Raw genomic sequence first — 20,651 nt, forward strand, 5'->3', positions numbered from 1 at the left:
ACAGTATGGTTTGAAACAGTTGCCTGGGAGCACGATGAATAATATATAACCGAATACATGCATATACACAACACTGTGCGAGGCATATCTGTGAAATGTGATGTAATACATACAGATGAGTATGTTAAAAGAAAAAAGTAAGAGGTTAATGGGGTTTTATGCCCCCGGCTTTGGCTCTCAGGCAACAATAAAGCTGGAAGGAAGTTGGCACTGGGTGAATGTGGCACACAGGAGCTAATAATGCAGCGAAATCTCAAGTTAATTGTCTTGTTTTACAAAAGCGTGTCACTTATATAAGCGGAGTTAAGTGCAGAAAATAACGTTTGCAAATTAAAGCATTTGTCTTCATTTTGTCCAGCCCACTTCTGAATTTAAAGTCAGGCCACCGGAGACATCAATATGACAGAAAGGACTGGGATCCTGTATCTGTTTTAGTCTGACAGATTAATGTACAGCAAGTAATTAAAGAATGCCATGAAAGCTGCACTGCACTGTTACAACCATGGGCTGTAATACAGGCGTTAGATTATGTAGCCACCTCGTCTCTGGATCTTCTTTTTACTAGTTCTTGAATTTGCCAGGTGCAGTATCTTTAGCACACCGAATATTATGTATCTGTTTGAAGAGGAAAAAAAGCATTCACCGAATAGTTTTTCTACTTTTTCCCAAAGAAAATGAAATAGAAAGACAAAGACAGCAGAGAGATCACCATGTGTTCCTGCCCACTATGGCTGCCACTAGAAATAGACGGCTGCCTACTGACAGCAGGATAAACTTCTACGTGGGTGGCTGTGCTCTCTTCTGCCCCCACACATGAATACGCTCACGCACACACTTAACACTCTCAGAGGCAAACAAATCGCACACCTCGGGAGGCTCGCCCTCCCACAAGTCAGTCAGATGCTGTCATAACCTCATACCCATAATCCTCGGTAAACAAAAAGTGTAAACAAACCTGGCCGGGGTTCGTTTTGTTCTGAAGACACTCTTGAAACAGTACCTCTTGCGTCTGCTCTGATGTGCTGTGCACATTTTCTTTGTATTTTAAGGATGGGAGTAGCCGTGTCGCCATCAGGGTTTCTCAGGGGAGGTTTTTTTGTAATGTGTGGGTATGGCTCGTGCATCAGTGCATCTCAGGCTTTGTTACCAAACTTTTGAAGAAGGTAAAATGCTGCAGCAGGTGAACTGAAAGTGCTGAAGTGTTAGGCCTGACTGAGTTGGAAGGGAGGTGCCAAGCTGAAGTGTAAGGCATTAAATAAATGATGGGGATTTCAGTGTTTGCCACAGAGTTAGTCCTTGTTTGTGGTAATAGTCAGCTGGGTGTACCTTTGCTTTCACAATTGAATTAATCATTTATTATAAACTACATGACAACTTCCTCTCCAGCCAGTTCCTGGTCCTGTGGACGGGCTCCACCGTCTTGACGTGCAACTGTTGATTTAAGACCTTGTTCTGGTCTGCAGCCTCGGTGAGCTCAGCGCTGTGGCACCGGCTCTCCATCTGCCTCAGGTTCTGGATGGAGTGGCCCTCAGCTCGCAGCAGACCTCCAGAGCAGAGCAAGGACTAGTCTCCAGCTGCAGTCCAAGATGGTGGTGCTGGAGTCTGTCCAGCTGCTGGACGACAGATACAAAACAGCTAGATGACACTGAGGACCACCACAACAGCTACTTGGAAAAAAAAGTTAGAAAATGCACTCGGGCATGTGTAAAAGTGTGTAAAATAAGACAAAGAAGAGCGTCAGGTGAATATGCAGAGGGATGGCAAAAGCGACTATTGTGCCTTCTTCTTCTTTAATCAGGAATTGTGATTACCTGCAAGGCTACAAGAAGGGCATGTTTAAAACACTGTAGGCATGCTGATGCAGCCAGTATTTTTCTAGTGTTTTTTAGCTTTATTTCAAATTGCAAAGCGAGGTCTGAAACTTGTTTGCACCATTTTCATGGCTGTTTGCCGCCTGCAGTGTCTATAGGAACAGACCGCCAAAGGATGTGCAAACACACACATGCATACACCATCGCTGCACTTACCATGGCAAATGCATTATTAATGATTAATGATCACAATGAAAATACACACGCATCCCCGTCTCACTCACAGGTGCTGCACAGAGATAAACATGACACGAATAAAAGATGTTTTTCTTTGGCAGCGTTTTTGTTTTTTTCTTCCTCCTTTCAGCTGGTTTATTTATCTTGAGTCCACTGGAACGGCCAATTTTTTGGATCCCTGGCAATGTTCCCAACACCGAATTTCAGTCTGTAGCAGTCTGTAAATAAATAATTACTCTAGTGTACATATGTTGCTCACGTCAGCTGGGCTTTGTTCTCTGACACGCTTGTGAGAATTAAGGGTAATAGATTCAAAAGCACAAGTGTTGCTCAGCCAGGGTGTCTACAACCTAGAGAGAGAGGACAGACAAAGAGAAAGGCTAGACTATAGGAGTGTTTGAATAACTCAACAACACTAACATAGAGGTTAATCAGTTTCCACTGATCTTTGCAGTGTTTTTTAAATATGAAAGCAGCTCATCTCATCATTACGAACAGTATTCAGATTGTGTTGTGGCTACTTTGGCTACTAAACAGTCTCTTTCTGTTATATAATTGAGTACTGGAAGAGTGGTGTTACATTTTATTTGTAAATTGTACCCACAAGAAACCAGCATGGGGCAAAAGTTTCAGTCTGACGCTTTGAAATCTTGTTTTCAAGTGTTTGTATTTGCAATACTTGTGAGCTGATTTGGTGAAATGCACAGAGTGGCGCACAGCGTGTTTCTGTATTGTCCTGCGAGGGTGTGTTGGAAGTATTGAGGGTGTGAATGTGAAGTGAGCAGAATGCAGCTATTGTATTTTGGCTGCATTCTTCACAATGGTCACTCTGTCAAATCAGGCGCACAGCTCTGGCTTGACAGCCAGCAGAGGTCTGCGTGCCCCAGGCCCTCTGAGCCAGGCACTGAATCACTGGGCTGAGATCCTCTGGCAGCTTGTCAGCACAGCATAGTACTCCTGGACAGCCAGTGCTCTCATTGACTCACACTCGGTTTTACTTTCTCTGCTGCCTCTGTGGACTCGCATATCTCCAGCTTGGTTCCCTGTCAGGGCTTCTCTTGTTTCCAGTGACGTACTGAGTTGGACAAACAGCATCCTGTGTCGGTATCGTGAACTTCACCCCAGCTGGAGGACTACAGCTGATTTCTGTTTTTTTTCCTCCTTTCAGACAGTAAACTGTACCTGTTCTAGTCAAGCACTTTTTAAAAGGCTAAGGTTTTTTAATAAACCTTATTAGGTTAGCATCTTTAAGGGTCTGCATGACTAGTATTTTGACACAAACGCAATTTTGTTAGTACAGCTACTTGACAATGCGATTGTATCCTCTCTCTACCTTACATGTTCATGAAGGCTGATGACACAGTACACCCTGCATCAGTACCTCATTGGGTCTCCATTGCAGTTGTTGAAAGTATATGTAGCTCTGTTTGAGTCTTTATGGATGGGAGAAATGATTAAATGGTTAAAGTCTTGTCTGATAATGTCACCTTACACATGAAACATGTAGTAACCACTACATCACATAGCTACTGGTTTTATTGTAAGAAATTGATAAATAAATAGTTCTAACAATTCTTAGTTAAAGTATAAAGTCATAAACTTATGGGTTAAAATTTAATGGAGAAACATAAAAATGATGGATAAACAATTGAAATAGTCAACTAAAGGTCACGTAACAGCTAGTTGATGGAAATGCATAAATCGTTAAAACACCTAAAGGTGATGCTTAAACTGTTGAATACTAATATATAGTTAAAATTAGCAAATAATTAGCTAAGAATTAATGACTAACGAGCTGAATAAACACATAAACGCATAAACAACAGAAGTAATGAACTGCAACAGCACTGAATAAACAGTTGACACGTTTTGCTAAAATAATGCACAGACAGTTAAAATAATAATAAGTTAAAGTCATGCACAAATAGCTGAACTATTAAAATAGCTAATAATTAACTAACAGTACAGTAGTGCTTAAGGAACTGAAGTAGTTAGCTAAAAGTCATAGCTAAACACTGATGAATAGTTTGACTGTAATGTAAAAACAGTTAAAGTCAGTAGAAAAAAGCAAAGGAACCAGAAGGGATTATGCAGCCAAGAGATGGCAGCTAGGATGAGCTAACGTACGCTTAGCTTCTTTTGTTTAAAACAGTGTTTTTCTTACTTCATAATTGCGCAGGTTCAGTGTCACACTTCCTTGGTTAACTTCTTAGACCTGGACCTACAATTTAGGCTTAGACAAGGCTTTAAAAAAACTGGTGAGGGCTGCTTTAGGTTCTGCTGAGACTTCCGTATGAAACCAAGGAACCAGTGTCCTTGCTCTTGTTTCTTGTGCTCTGTCAATCCACCAGAGACGCTCCTGAGGTGGCAATTAACATCCTTTTGCATTTACTTTACTGTGCAGTGCTGCTTCTTCGAACACCACTCTTGAAATCATAGTGTCAGCCATTCAGGGCGCTGTGGGAGCTGAACAATAGGAAACATTTGTGATCCCCTGAGACAAAGAGAGTGCTTATGCTTGCTTACACTCGGACGGCACAATAACAGCTGTGTTTTCTAAAGAAAGGGTGGGGGAGTTAGAATTTTGTTCATCTCTGCTGGGTGCCCTCTTCACTGTAATAAAACAAGTGAGAGTTGTAATTGCTTTGTTTGACACCTTTCACTAGCTTGATGTTGATGTGTAGTTAGGAGTCACAGGGGATGCTGTGTTTTTGAAAACTTGGTCCTTTGGTGGCGTTTGGGATTTGTACAGTAAAAAAGAAGCACAAGAATGTGATAACGTGAGAGCTGGGAGGGATAAAGAACAAGGTACACTTACAAGTGGGCTGACTGCTGGTCACCCAGGCTTGTAGCTTACATCAGATGTCATGTATTGAGTGAACCACGGGCACTTAGTTAAGCAGTAAGCAGGCAGGAAGGGTTATGGGCCCCTGGAGGCTTTTGCTGACAACCTGAGCTATTACTGCAATTGAACAGTGGTGACCATAGTGTGTGTTCATCTCCAACCCTACGCAGTCTCTCTGCACTCCTCGCGGTAAGTTCAGGGAGAGCAGGTAGAGGTTTCTGCGTTTTAATCAAAGCCCCTGCTTACTGCACATCCTGTGGGCAAAGATTGTAAATCTCCACTTTCATTCCAATTTCAATTTTTTAAATTTCATTTTTCTTTTCTTTCTCCTCGACCCTCATTAGCAGCAACCTTGACCCTATCCTGAGCAGTGTGGGCAACACTGCAGCTGCCGCTTGATCGTTGCCCACTTAACAGGACAAAAAACCAAAAAACCTGCTGAATCATTTAACACAAGCAGATTTTTATTACTTAAAACTCATTCATGTGCTAAATAAATACTTGTCTTTTTTTGTGCTGAAATCTTGCTCAAATACGCAAACGGCACACATCATAACGATGACTCACCGCACAATGAAAATACAGGACTCAAATCCCCCCAATCCAAAAACTGTGACCCTCTGTGGATTATCGCACAAACCCTGCACAGATTTGTAATGCATTTCATCTCCTGGCATTGTTTTCTTCAACTGCATCCTCTATTTTCTGCGTTATTATTTTGTGTTTGGGGTTGCGATTGGGCCACTGACAGTAGAGCGATGTTATAAATGCCAAGGTCAGAGGTTGGAGTCGTGTAATTCATCATTTTCGTCTTCTGTGATTGAACGAATACTGGAGCACTCTTACACGATAGTACACTGTCCCGAACCTTATCGTTTTCCTCGCCTCAGGTTTTTTCTATTTCTTTTTATCATCCTTCTCCCCCAGTTTCCCTCATGTAGCTATCACTCCAAACGCCCTTTCTCCTTGGTTTACTTCACCTTTTTTATCTCTCTATGTATCCACTATATCAAATCTTTGTCTCCCCCCCTCTGTTTCCCCATTCTATAACTTTTTCTCTCACCTTCATCTCGCTTGGTTTCCCTCCTTGTGCACTGCTCTTTGTTTCTTTCATCTGGCTCCATCCTCTTCATCTACCCACGTCTGTCTAGGCGTCACCATTTTCTCTCTGGGCTCTCTGTAACTTCCAGCTGATAATTAGCCAGGCGGTACAAACTGCCTTAGCTTTGTTTGTGGCCCCGGGGTCGACAGGACATCCCCATCTAACACAACGTGACTTACATAAGCAGCCGAGTCAAAGCGACGACACTGACCTCAGAGGGACCCGGGAGGCAGGAAGGCTGACTCAAGATTGAGCGATGGAACGAGATGGAGACGGAAAACGACAGAGACAGTTCTTCACTTAAGTCGTGCAACTGATGACCTGAGCATCTGTAGTGTCAGAACTCGTTGTGCAATAGCTCTCATATACTGTATTTCTCAATTTCAAGTCTTTTTTGGTAAGAAAAGAAAAAGAGGTCAGTGAGTCAGTGAGTGCTGATGCGGTCAGTGAGTTATTAATATGATTTATGAAGTCATAAATGATGCCAGTTAGTGTGGGTAAATCAAGCAAGCACGTGTACAGCTACACTAAGATCAAAATCTCTTCACAGACCACCATCACATTTGTGTGCTGTAACTCTACCGGCTATTTTCATAGAATTAATTTGATTTTTTCTTTTTTTTTTAGACTTAATTGTTCACTCTTACCCTTCTGCTTCCGCTGCTATCCCAGGAAACAACTCGGGCGGGGGGTGGAAGATCTTCAGCTGCAGAGCTGGCTCGCCCGATTTCCTCCTCAAATAATTCCTGAATCACTTAGCTGTATCTCTCTCCTCTTTATCTCCTTTCTTTCTCTCTGCCTCTCTTTATTTGCTATAAACCACATCTTCAGACACTTGTTCAATATTACAAGCTTGCATAAATTTTGCCTCAATTTCTACACTTCTCTAACTTTTACAAGCCATCTATTTTCATTGGACGACTTGGACTGAAACCCGAAGCTGTTTCAGCGAAAACCTGGGTATTAACGCAAGAGCTTTCCATCATGCCTATAAAGACCTGCTGACATTTATACAGTCAAATATCATTCATGAGGTCCCAATTAACCCGTTTCTCTGTTGTAGCCTTGTCCGTAAATTCCTAAGTATCGCACTGTACCTGCGATGAAGAGATCTAAATCTCAGTCTCTGTATCTGCTGAAGCGTTATTCATGTGACAGATTTGCAGCAGATAAGTGCCTCACTTTCGTAGGAACACCAATGAATAAGTGATGCTTATCCCCACTGAGTCTTGTTGCGATAAGGGGGGAGAAGAAAAAAAAAAGCAAAGGTAAAACTGAAGAGAGATGGCAGCTTGGAGAGTGCAAAAGAAACCCCCCTCAAAACACATTAAATCCTTTTTGTTTTTTTCTTCCAGCCATTTTCTTCCACTAATCCAGGTTAGCATCGCAGGACGAGAGGCAGGGCACACCCTGGCCAGTCTGTCGCAGGGTTAACACAGACAGACAAGCTCAATTTAGAGTCACGAGTTGGCCTAACCCCATCTTTGTCTTTGGACTGTGGGAAGAAGCCAGAGTATCCAGAGCATACCCTTTTTGCTGCGAGGTGATGGTCCTCACCCCATATTTTTTTGTTTTTGACCAGTTTGACTCTAAACTCCAGCCGACCTTTGTCTAACTGCTATTACATTTTCATGCATAACGGTAAACCATAACTTTTTGTGTCTGACAGCTAGGAAAAAAAGCTTTCCTTTGAAGTTCAGCAATAACATATTGCAGCGTAAGACGTCTCATTGGAATCAGGTTAATAGTTTCCCACAGACAGCCCGTGTATAGCCACAAATAATAGAAGACGTAGCAGTCTAACCCTAATTGTATGATGATGAGCTTCTTTATGGGTCAGATTCAAAACGCTGGCAGAACATCAGAGAGGAGGATGAGGAGGACTGGTTTTTGTTGTTGTTTTGGTTGCCAGTGACGTAAGTTGAGGAATAGGAGGCTTTCAATCCCAAATATCTCAGCTTTAATACAGCTAGGGTTGGGCTGGGGTTTGGCTGTTAGCCACAGAGAGTTTCTGAGTCGAGAGGTCAAGAACCCAGTGTAGTCTTCAGCTTACCGCAGCTAGAGACTAATTACAGTTCGCAGGGTTGCCTGTGCTCTTTGAAGTGCACTTGTATTTATTACACGTGTATGTGTACGAGCCTGTGTTTCTGTCTGAAGATGGACTGATTAGGAGCGCAGATGGTGGATTATCTGTGCTCATGCATAGACCCTTATATATGTATGGATGCATATTGTAAGACACAGTCAGCTTTTCCCCTGTAGGGCTGCTGCTTATTTAAACACGACTGTACAAACTTTCAAAACTTGGCCTTATTTTGAGGGAACCTCTCTGGCACTAGAACAGGTGGACCATGACAAGCCACAATAACCCGGGGCTGACAACGTTTTCTCTTTTCTTTTTCTTTCCGAATTCGCTTGTTTTCGTTTACGTCCAACAGCACTGACAGAGCTGCTCTCTCCTTCACTCTCTCTTCGTGTTTCTAGGTAACGATTTGTTCCTGGTAGCCGTCCATGAGCTTGGTCACGCACTGGGCCTCGAACACTCCAACGACCCCACAGCTATCATGGCTCCTTTCTATCAGTACATGGACACGGATGACTTCAAACTACCAATGGATGACCTGCTAGGCATCCAGAAAATTTATGGTAAGCCTTCTTTTTTTCTTTTTTTTATTTAAATTCAGCAATTTGTTAAGCAAACGCAGGACACAGCCAAGTATTAGAGTTTATCAGTGTGGTCTGAGGAGTTAGTCTTCAGGCTTTAGCTGTCATACAAGCAAGCCAATAACATACTAAGCATTCATAGTCATCTTCCTGTGACATATCAAGTCAGTAGACCATGTAAGAGCTCAACTATAAGTACACTGCCCAACACACCTAACCATATGAAGCTGGCATAGCTAAAGTAAGTCATCTTCCTTCACCTGGAGCTCTTGTTTTCTGCGTTATTGTAACAAACTTTCACAGTTACAGAAATAAGATTAAGACCAAGATTCAAATTAAGGCTCAAATACTTAAATTGAATTCAATTAAGACCTACATTTCCGATCATACTTCATCATCAGAGCGCCTACAGCACGCATCCCTCATCGACACACATTTGGAGTTGACAGACGCTGATTGCACAGTGCTTTGTCTTCTCATAAAGCTGATATAGCTCTGGGGCGGCAGTGTGAAATTCAATTTGACGGCAAAGGATTTATGGAAGCACCCACAGAGTTTGCTTCTTCGGTTTTTTCACTCGTAGTTGAATTAGTAGATTGCAGTGACAAAAATCAGTTATCAGTCTGGATACTTGTAATGATAATTCAGACGAGGCTGGCTTGTGGAGGCGGAAGCCTTAATGTTTAAATGTGTTATCGGGAGTGCCGATGCTGTCGTCTCAACCTCAGCTTGACATCTAAGTTCGGAAACGACTCGTTGGCGAATGACAGCATCGTTCCTTACTGCTGTCGACACTGTACACCAGTCACACTCTGCTGAATGGCTGCATGCGCGCACACACATAGAACCTGCCATCTGCTTACATGGTCAGGGCACGTCCCTCTGGGAGTGACAGACCTGGGCAAGCGATCAAATCTCTCTTCATCCCTCTCGTGTTTTATTCCTCTGCATTGCCCCTCCCTCTCCTCTGTGTCGTACCAAGAGTTGAAGGGCAGGACGACTGATGACAGCTCTGCTCTCAGCTTCGTACCCCCCACCCCCCTCGCAGTAATTGGCCTCCATTTTTTTTCCACATGCCAGTGCCGGTGCTAGATGTGGTACTAAACAGGAGAAGAGGTGGGAGGTACACAGCTTACATCGAGTACAAGGTGATGCACTTAAGGTTGAGTAGGAAAAAAGTGCGACTTGGTTCTGTGTGAAGGTGAAGCGGTATAAGGAGATGTGAAGGAAATGCGAGTGAATTGGCGTTCATTTACAGCTGTTGGCTTGCAGTCTGGGAGAGTCGGGCACAATCATACGAGGAACTGTGGGAAGCTAAGAGCTGCTGAGGATCAGTTGACCTCTAGAGTTTTTGGACGTTTTGGCTTTGCTGCTTCTGTTTATTCCTTCAACTCTTTGAACCGTAGTCACAAAAAACACTGTAAAGTGCATTCGATATGTATTGACTTATGTGAATAAAAAGTTTGGCAGCTTGAAACTGTAAAGAATGAAGTACAGATCACATTCAAACCTATAGATGTGGCATTTCTGTCATGTAATCTTTTTTTCTTCCTGGACAAATCCAAATGTTCCCACTGGGCTTTGAACTTAATGACTTCCTGCGTTCTCAGAGCCCACTTCCTTTTTACAGAAGCAGCAGAGCTCAGGCACCATGATGTCGATGACTGGGATGACAGAAACAAAAATCATTAATGTTATTCAGGCCATAATTGTATTGAAATTCAGCTGAAGCCCTCAAACAGTAAACATGATTTAAAAGTTGGGCTGGAGTTTATATTTTTAGGACCTTTTAAAGAAAACAAAATGAGCTAAATCTAATTTTACATAAATAACTAAAGGGTAAATCTGCCTTAAACTTCTAAATGGCCGGATGCCCAACAAGAGCTGCATTAAATTTTAAAAGTCTCACATGTCTTATCTTTTAGGCCTCGTTAAATCTTTGTTTGATATTTTTCCTTTAAACCATGACCATTAGCCTGTGTCATAATTCCATTATGAACAATAAAACACTCCAATATTGATATTCTCATTTTCTGTATATGTTCACTCTTTGCACATTTATATCTTTAACCACACTAGCATGCTAAAAACAGGCGTCAGCATATCCACATTGCTAGTTGGTATGTCCACATAGATTGGCTAACATATCAGTAGTGACCCTGGAGTCAGCTACAGCAATAACACTATCCTTTACTACTCCACCATGACTGTCACGTAATACTTCTGAAGTTTCTCTGTCACACAGGCCTCCTGTTTCTGCACTTACATCTCTTCACATCCTGCTAATGGCTTTAGTAGTAGGGATGAGAGGTCAGCAGCAGCTGAGGTAGTGGTCAGGGAATTGCAACATGAGAAGGTGAAACCATGATGCAAATCGAGCCAAATATCAATAGTATCGATACTCATGCTGGTATCAGTATCGGATCGATACTAGTGTGATAGGATTGATTTTTTTTTCTTTCTGTGCTCTAAATTCAGTATGTAGCCCACTAAAAATAAAATAAGTACCTCAAACATGCACTATGAAAAATGTCTGAACTTTTTGTGTTGAGTGTTTTACATAATACACAGTATTTATTTAAATCCAAACAGATCAGCAATATGAACGTGAACTACGAGTGGTTCATGAATGAATTCTGTGGTTATAAAGGCTCTCCAGCTCCTTTGTTCTTAGGCTGCATTGCTGGTTTTCATCTGTGTTCCACTAATATCTGTAAGTGTGGGAAGTTTGTCTCCCACTCCCACCCACAGAGTTCGCTGATTAGATTCCTGTTTCAAGTGCACAGATCGGTGGAATTAGCTGATTGGTCCAGCCAGTCACCACAGTACTGGTGTAACACGTGGGCCACCTGGACATCTCCAGTAAATTAACAACAGCCAGATGCTGAAATTACAGGGTGACCAAAAGAGCCAAAATCTGCCCCCAAAAAAAGCTGTGTTTATCTTTTCTTGTCGTCGGTTTACCACAATGTAGCTGCAAGTACACATTTGCCTGTTTGTTTACACGTCCATCTGACTGTGAATCTCCCCCATGCTTACATAACTTCAGAGTACTTTGGCTCCACTAATCTGGGATGTATTTCAGGGGATTAACTTCAGTCAGTGAATGGAATCACTCTCGTGTAGACCCGCTGATCAGTTTTGTGGACTGGGTGATGGCTTAATCCTGCGATTGTCTGGTTTGTCAACTACAGATGGATGACACATTAAAGGAAGAGCCAACGTAAAATGTCTAAGTAGCCACTATATGTTGCCAGGACAGCTTCAGTGGGCCTTGGCATTGATTCTGCAAGTCTGTGAACGTCTGCTGAAAGAATGGAAGGCCATTAAAATCATACATTTTATCTGATTAAGGTGAGGTCTTTCTGTCACGTTATGGGCTGAATATTGGTCTCTGTTGGCAGACTGTAGGGATGTACGGATCGAAACGTCTACCTGCAGAAAGCGTCTGCTGCCAGATAGAGGCTAGCGTGCCAAGTATGTGGTGTTATTGTTGGTCCAATCAGTCAGCAAAATTATAAGCACAAAGAGCTGACGTGAAATGAGCGTCTGTACTTTTAAGACTGCAATTTTCTATCTTTGGAAGTCTGCACGGGATCTCTTTAGCACAGGTTGAAAACAACTCTAGAAAGCTCTGCGCAGGCAAATACCTGCGCAAACGTGACACAGGCGCAGTACCATGGAACAAGCGTTAGTCTTGTCACAGTCTTGTCTTCCTCAGTCTGTCTGCACCTCATCCCCTTACAGTCACAGAGTGCGTTAATCATGCAGCGTCATGCGTTATTCATAGGCAACGCCCATTTGTTATTAGCCACTGCCTCAGTGTGCATAACTCCTTTCCCTTTATCACGTACAGTAATTCATGAATTTGGCATGAAATCACATGATCTACATTTATTAAACCTAATTCTGCTCTGATGTTTTTTTGTGTCTTTATAGCGTATGATATTATGCTTTGCTAAGCTGAATCTCTAAACTTGGCAGCGTTAACATCTACCCACTGATTTCTACCCACTGACCTCATCTTGTTTATCCGTGGACTCCTTTCTCTCTCATATCTTTGTTGAGTCCTCGTTGGCAGCCTTCATCACTTCTTACCTTTGTTTGTTTGTTGTTGTTTTTCCAAGTGGCACCACCAAACTTGGCTTGAACATTCGTTTCTCCTGCAAGATCAGAGTGCTGGTTAGCTTCAACTGGTGAAGTAATGAAAAAGCAAAACAACATGTTGCGGAGACGTATAAGATGTATTTCTCTGACTCCCTGCAGGGCCGCCCGATAAACTCCCCCAGCCCACCAAGCCTTTGCCAACGGCGCCCTCTCCTCGCTCCCATCCTCCTTCGGACCCTCGTAAACAAGACAGGCAGACGCAACTCCCAATGCTGCCTACGCGACCGTCGCAGCCCAATGCTAAACCCAACATCTGCGATGGAGGCTTCAACACCCTGGCCATACTGAGAAGGGAGATGTTCGTCTTCAAGGTAAAACAACAGCATGTGATATCACAACAAAGCTAGGGGCTCTTCACGTTTGGTTTGTTTCCAGCAATCTCAAGTTTTTAACCCAAGAGCTGTTTTTTTCTTTTACCAATAGCCTGGATCTCTTAGCTGTGTGGGAGCACAGAAATCATTGTTCCCAGTCCAAATCACCACTGAGCTAGAAGAGACTTCATCCCTGCACCATACGTCTGGGTGTAATACATAACTTGACTAGCTGATAACACCAACACAAGAACAACCTGGCCCTACAGTCCATCTCTGTTAGTCTTAATTAAGACCAACAGAGAAAAATTGTGATAAATATTTTATTAAATATATGAAAACACAATTAATAATAAATACATGAAAATACACTGGGAATCCTACTAACAAGAGGGCTCAATTTCAGACTGATAGCAGCCCGGCTCGGTCTTATGGTAGGATTCATGACAGGTCATAAGGTCAGTGTTAGCATGCTCAACAATCTCATTTTGCAGCACGAAATAACTGAAGTAGAAAACTTTATCTAATCGGATTAAACAGATATTGACAAAGTTTAGCTTTGAGGATATAATCTCCATTTGAAACAACAATATTGTAAATATGTATTATAAATCTGTGTAATATAAAATGTGTAATCGTTTAATACACAATAGTACATATAATAGGATCTAATATATACATGATTTTAAATTGATTGCATCCTGCTTGTTATCATCAGCTACTTTTTTGGTTTTGTTTTTTAAAGTTGGGTTGTAGTTACATGCAGAATAAATTGCTGTAAGTTTGGAGGATTATCTAAATATTATTACCTAAATAAGAGCTTTTTCTGTTATTCTGCTTCATGTTTGGCATGTGCATAGTGTGGAAAAACTTCACTTGATGGTAATATAAGTTATTTCACAGTTTCACAGTGCGGTTCTAGCTTGTGGAAATACTGTGGAACCTGTTCTGTTCTCTTGAAGCTGTTGCCTCTGTATTTTATCCCATTATTAAAGAGGCTATTATGTCTGAAGGAAGACTTCCTAGTTAACTTGGGGTCTATTGAACTAGAATTTACAAAGAAGGAAAGGCATGCAGTGCACAGTAGAATACAGTTTCTCCTTCTCTAGAGAAGCTCAGCTTGGTTTTCATTCCAGTACAAGAGAAAAAACACACATCTTTATCCTTGGTCTTAGCTTGTGAGAGCGAGACCTTGGCAACATGCAGTAAGGAACAGAGAAAAACCCTGGGGCTGCACAAAGCTGTCCTGTGTTCTCCACAGAAAGGAGAAAGAGTGCCTCTAATGCTTTATGTGAGTGTGACTGTATTTTCTGTGGATATAAGTAGACAGTATTCATTGGTTAAATAAGAGACTTGTGGAGCCAGAGTAAAACCAGTTTTCGTCCTCTCTGCACCCCTCGCTGCAACTTTCTTCTTGTTGACTCAAAAAATAAATTAAAAAAAAAAGGACTCGTGGAGCTGAAGCTGCTGCCTGTAAGGATATTTACCCAAAATTAGACTGGAAGCCCACACTGAGCCTGGTTTGGCTGTGGAAACAATACCTGCTTGTCACAGTAGTCTAGTCCAGCCTCTCTCTTTCACATGGTGCCTGCAGCAGCAGCTACTGTCAGCCTTCATTACTCCCAGGGCAACAGCCTGTCCTGATGGAGTGATGAGGATCATGGGATGTCTACAGAGCTCAGAGGTAGTGCTGAGATAAAAAAGATGTTCAGCAATCAGCCAAATGTTTTATGACTTTAGGAAGTGAAGGAGAAAGGCTCTAAATATCTGTCCCAGTGATCCCAGCGTCTGAAATTAAAATGTGGTTCACTGCTGCAGAAGTTTCCTGGTCTTAATTTATCACATTGGTCGTCTCAAGCATGACTTTGATATTGTTTATATCTAATCTGTTTATATATCCAAGCATTGTTTTTTCTCAGTTGTTAAGGTTCAAAATTGGGGATGGAAACAAGAGAAAAAACCACAATAACAACACTGGTCCGGTCGGGTTGAGTCAAACGATGATTTTAATGAACACACGCTAATCTACATAATAATTCACAATCTTTAATTCGGGGTATAACATGGCATAAAATAACACTACAATCCAACACAGTCTACATGAATATTTCGTTATTTTTTTTTAATTTATGGCTACCTATATATTTACCTTTGCCAAAGAGGTTATGTGATTGGTTTAGTTTGTTTGCAGGATTCAGGATTATTGAAAAATTATTATTCAGAAACAACAGTTTTGCAGAGGTGGGGCTTGACCCACAGACTATATTTATTTATTACAATTAAATATCAATTAAAATGGGAAAAAAACAGTGAGGTGAGAAATCATCCTTATATTCACAAGAAGGTTTCAGACACAAACCTGGATTCTTCTGGATCAAGAGACTCTATTGATGCTCGGTGTTGAGTGAATTTTCAGCCTTGGTGGAAGGATGCTGTGTATGTGCTCCGCTGCTTTACTGTGAGGACCTAAAACAAGGGATGTCATGATTTTATTGTTATGAGCCAACCATTTCATATAACTCACACCTTACAATTGTAGGATATTGTTGATCTCAGCACTGTGCTGAAGATGTGTAAAGCACAAAAGAATCTGCTTCTAGAGGCTCTTTAAAATTAGACACTAGTATGTTTAAAAGGCAGGGGTCAGTGTAAATATTGGAAAGATGTATTTCTGTAAAAGGGGTAAACGTCCTTGGCAGTTGTGATGAGGACACACGATAGCTCCGAACATTGTGAATGAATTCTGCTAGAACTTTGTAGGGGTGTAGAGGGGGTCATGCTAAAATTTGGCTTCCATCCACCGACATCTTCAAGCTCATCCTCACGATTTATTGGTGGAAAACTGACAAAAAGGCTCGTAACTTAGAAAGTACGATTCTTAGTGTGGTGTATATTGTCAGCATATAGTAAGTACTGTTGACAGATTTAAAATAGCATGTCACATTTGACCTCTGACATCTCCTTTAAAGCCAATAGATTAATCTGAAGGTCAAAGTGATAATAATGCTATTTGGAACTATTGAAACCTGCCATTGTTTGCATTGACAACATACAGGTGATGATCTATGCTGATTCTAAATGCCATGTCACCTTGGACCTCTGACCTCTTCTTCAAGGTCAAATAAGGTCAAACTTTTGTAAAAATGGCTTTTATCTTTAAATGAGGCTAAAATTTTACTGCCTTTGTTTATGCTGGCAACATTTAGGAAATGATATTGTCGATGCCTTCTGCTAAGGTGATCCCAAAATGTGTTATATCTTTAAAGTATCGTCAAGAGAAGGAGAATGAGCTTCCTAGTTATATAGATAATAATAACAATAAGCTGAAGTTAATAATGTCCAGTTATTTATGAATGAATACCTGTTATAAAAGGCTGTAAGTGTAATAAGCTAAAGTTTTAGCCTAAACCCTTTGCTCAGTAATTTTTTGTATTGATTTCATTTTTGTGTATTGCTAGGATTTATTTACTTATATTTACACTTTCAAAATAAAAGAATCATTTTTATTATTGTATGTTCCAATAGTTCTCCAGGATGCAATGGACCTGCAGAGATGTGATGGTTTGTGGGGAGAGAGCCCATTTTAGCAAACAGATATTAAAACGATAAGGAGCATTTTGATGAAGTCATATTTCAGCTGTTTCTTTTGTGTCGCACTTGCTGCTCATCTGTACACTGCAGCCTTGTTTTGTTACGCATCATTTGGCTTAGTCCCGTCACTTTTCTATTAAGCACTGTATTATCAATTGTTTCATAATTCACAAACTCTGTAACGTAAAGCTGTGATGTATGATAGCTTATGTGCACAGTGCTTGAAAAACAACCCGTATGCAAAAGACATCATGTTTGCAATTTGTCTTAGTTAATGATAGTGTGATAAATAAGCAGGGGAACCTGTAATTGCTCGGCTTAAGTGGGCATCCACTTATGTTAAATTGGCATGGTGCTTCCATTATTTTGTTGGCTTTCAGCGTTTCGCTGGCACCGCCTCACATTTTCCTAAACATCCCGGGGAGCGAAGGGGAAAGATTTGCAGAACACATGTAAGCGTAGCTGTAAATCCACTGTGTTCACATCGTTAAGACCACCAGCAATATCAGAGTCATGATGATTTGTTCTCCCCTTAGAGTAATCTGCGTCTCAGCCCGTGAATCAAGTGTGTTTAGTGAAGTGAAATGAATAAGGGAGCACGGGTTTGACTTGGATTCCATCTCCAAGTGTGCTTTTCTGGAGGAGCAGGTGGTCCTAATATTTCTTGATTCTCAGTGAGTATTTTGCCAACTTTCTGCGAGCAGACTGACGTATCGTGTTAACGCCTCTTTCCTCCTGGTAGATGAAGCTGCCCAACTGTAAAACAGTTTATCTGGAATCATAATTAGAGATGTTTGGATTACTCCGGACTCTGATAAATTCCCTTCAGAACCAGCCAATGTACACGCACGAGTTTACAGACTGGCTGCAGCGATGGCTCGCTGAGTTTTCAGGGGGTTTTTAACTTCACAAGGCTGATTTGTTCTTTACTTGATTGTTCGATTGATTCCTTGCTTGGTTACTTTGCTCTGCGGGTCCATTTGGCCCCACATAACTGGGTTGTATTCACCATCCCAGCTTGATTGTTTTGGAAAACCAAAGGCCAGTCGATGCCAAGTCATTATAGCAGAGATCTCAGCGGTCCCGCCGCCCCTGACAGGTGGTCCAGCAATGTAAAGTAGGGAGCTTTAAAGTGAAGGTGATCTGGTGAAATTCACTGGGAGCAGTGGGGTTTTCAGTGCAATTTCATTGTTGATATGCATCATAGTAGGCTTTTGCAGCTCATTGTTAGAGCAATTCAGAGCTTGGATTTCTTTTCACATGGACCCGCTGCTCTGCAAAAGGAAAAATAGGCTGCAGGAAAAAGTATTGTTGTATTTAAAATGATCATTCAGGGCAGAACTCTGATGAGGATGTATGTCGAAACTTTGGATATCGCAAGTATTCTGTTTTAAAACATATAGGAGGCTACAGGTTTGTATACGGAACATCTCTTATCAAACCAGGATATTTGGATGATTGCTGTCGGATACTCATCAAATATTTTTGCTGTTCTAGACCTTCAGATGCTCACAGAACAGGTATTCTTAACGAGTGGCACTAAAACAGCAGCAGAAAACAGTGAATCAAGAGCGACAACGTTGCCGTGCAGAGACAGAGGTTTCTGTTTTTAGAAAATATTCACATGTTCCACCTGTGAATTTAAAATGGAGAGCAGATTATCAAAGACTCGCTGGGAAAAATGTTCCACTTTCACGTAACGTTACAGATTCAGGATCGATGAGTAACATTCAGGGCTGAGACGCCCTGATTGTGGCTCTTTATGACGCAGAAGTCCTTGTTATAAAGAATGCTGGGATAGACTAGTCTTTCAAGCAGTGCTGAAAGATGTCTGATTTATACGGGTTAACATTAATCTACACAGCCAGGCCGGGAGTCATGCTTGTTAAAGGTGGTTTTTTTACGGTGGCTCATTTTTCTTTCCTAGTGAGGTGACACGGGGTCACCCGGGGTTCACCGATGACTTCACAGATCCAGTGTCAACGGTAAATGCCCCGTAAAGCTACAAAGTTACTGTTGTTTTATGGTCGCAGCCACTTCAGGTTCAACTTTCTGTGAACCCGCAGGCCATATGCTCTCCCACCGGAGCTGGAAGCAGCACACACATTCATGTATATGCATGCGTACACTGGTGAAGAGTGCTTTCTCGGGCTTTAATTGCAACCAGTTTTTTCCCGCTGTACCGCAAACGTGCCCGCGTGTGACGCTTATGCTGTCTGACAACAAGCAGACCAAAAAAAAGTTTCCAGGAGTTCATTCAATTCCCATCAGGCTTGGATTGTAGTAAAATATGGATGGAGTCTCAGACATCATAATTAAAGTTTGGATTTGGGTTTATGGCTCACTGCTGTCTTGTCAGTTTTTAGAGGCAGAAAATCCAAACAGGGATTTGAGGATTTTAACTAAACATTCCCTACAACATGCTTTTCTTATAGCTGCAGTATTGCCTTTATGGAGCAAGAATTCAAAACAAGGATGCAAGGATTACAAAAAGGGAAATTACTGTGCTCATGCTTTTCTTTGTGCTATAAGGTTTCTTTTTTTCCCAAAGTAGTTTTTATCCCTAAAGCTAATTTTTTTAATTAAAGCTCACTGTTCAGTAAAACCTCTCTGTGAAAGCGGTGCTATAGAAATTGTTGTAGCTCTTGTTAGGTGATAGTTTAAATCTCCAAATTCATTTCACCCACTATGTCTCTGCTGTCGTTTAACAGTGACTCATTATGTTCGGACACTTGTAGCTGCATTACACGGACAGGATTAGAGCCTTTTGTTGTGCCCACATGCAGGTATACGTTTTTTCCCCTACAGGTCTATATATAAGCTTCCACCCAACACTCGACACACTAATGCTTTCATCTACTCTAGCTTCCATTATTGGTGCGTTGCCCGTTATATAGACATATAATAAATGGAAACTACCACCCCTCTCGCCCACTCACTGAGGGACACTTCCTTCCTTCGTGTGGACAGATATAGAGCAGGGGATTCTGCCGCGGGGCGCCTCGCTGTTCAGGATTGCCGATGCCGGAGCCACGCTCCTTGACTATGACATCCATTAATGAGAAAGCAGTTGCCAAATGGGCAGTAAGCTGTCGTGTCTTCTTAATATCTTTTTGAGCAGTGGAATGAAAAGCAAGAGAGAGAGAGAGAGTCCAAAAATAGCGCGCGTCTGGAGTGGATTTTTAATGCCACCAATTCAGTTTTTGGACAATTGTAAGACTTCTTTTTCAGGTGTCCTGAGAATTCAAAGAGAAAGAGAGATGAAAAGCTGAACACCACTCTCGTGTCTAATTTTAATCTAAAGCCTCTGGGTGATTAGCTTAGCTTAGTTTAACTGAGCAGAAAGATGAGAAGCAGGGGGGAAGCAGCCAGCTTGGGCATGCTCAAAGGTAACAAACCCCCTACCAGCACCTCTGAATTTCACTTAATAATGTGTTATGTGTTATCATTTGTTTTAATCTGTACCCACATTCCAGTTTGAAATGTGCCGGCCGCTTGCCCATTTTCTAATCTTTATGTTAAGCTAAGCTAACTCTCTGATCCTTTTCTCTTACCATATGTTTAATGTCCTCCTGTGAGATTGGTACCTAAGTGCTTCAGAGCAGGAATGTCAAACTTATTTTATATCAAGGGGCCACGTACAGCCCACTTTGATCTCAGGTTAGACAAGAGGAGTGAAACTTGACTTTCTGTCAACCTACAGACATTTAACTACTAATTTAATCCCTGTGATATCTTAATATAAGATGAAGAAGTGTAATTTTAACAGCACATCTCAGCTTTTTTGCATAAAATTATAGAAAAAGTTCTGCTCACTAAGCAGAAAGTCATTCTGTGGTTTATCTATTCTATCTTTGGTGTAGCAAATACAGGTACAAATTTATGCCATCCATCGTATTTTCCATTATAGCCATTGCTCGGCC

At 41.6% G+C, this 20,651-nt stretch overlaps 1 protein-coding gene across 2 annotated transcripts in view; it reads left to right on the forward strand.

Annotated features, from left to right (window-relative positions):
• Window positions 1-20,651, forward strand: part of mmp16a (matrix metallopeptidase 16a (membrane-inserted)) — a 74,842-nt gene that overhangs the window by 39,549 nt on the left and 14,642 nt on the right. For both annotated transcript variants that reach the window (XM_085286471.1, XM_085286472.1), the window contains 2 exons: window positions 8,480-8,641; window positions 12,926-13,137. In XM_085286471.1, coding sequence (XP_085142597.1) covers window positions 8,480-8,641; window positions 12,926-13,137 — 374 coding nt within the window. The remainder of the gene's footprint in view (window positions 1-8,479; window positions 8,642-12,925; window positions 13,138-20,651) is intronic.

Source organism: Mchenga conophoros, linkage group LG9, assembly GCF_057382185.1.
Source record: "Mchenga conophoros isolate Kocher_MC1m ecotype Shallow Benthic linkage group LG9, M_conophoros_male_GT1.1, whole genome shotgun sequence".
Taxonomy (NCBI): Eukaryota; Metazoa; Chordata; class Actinopteri; order Cichliformes; family Cichlidae; genus Mchenga; species Mchenga conophoros.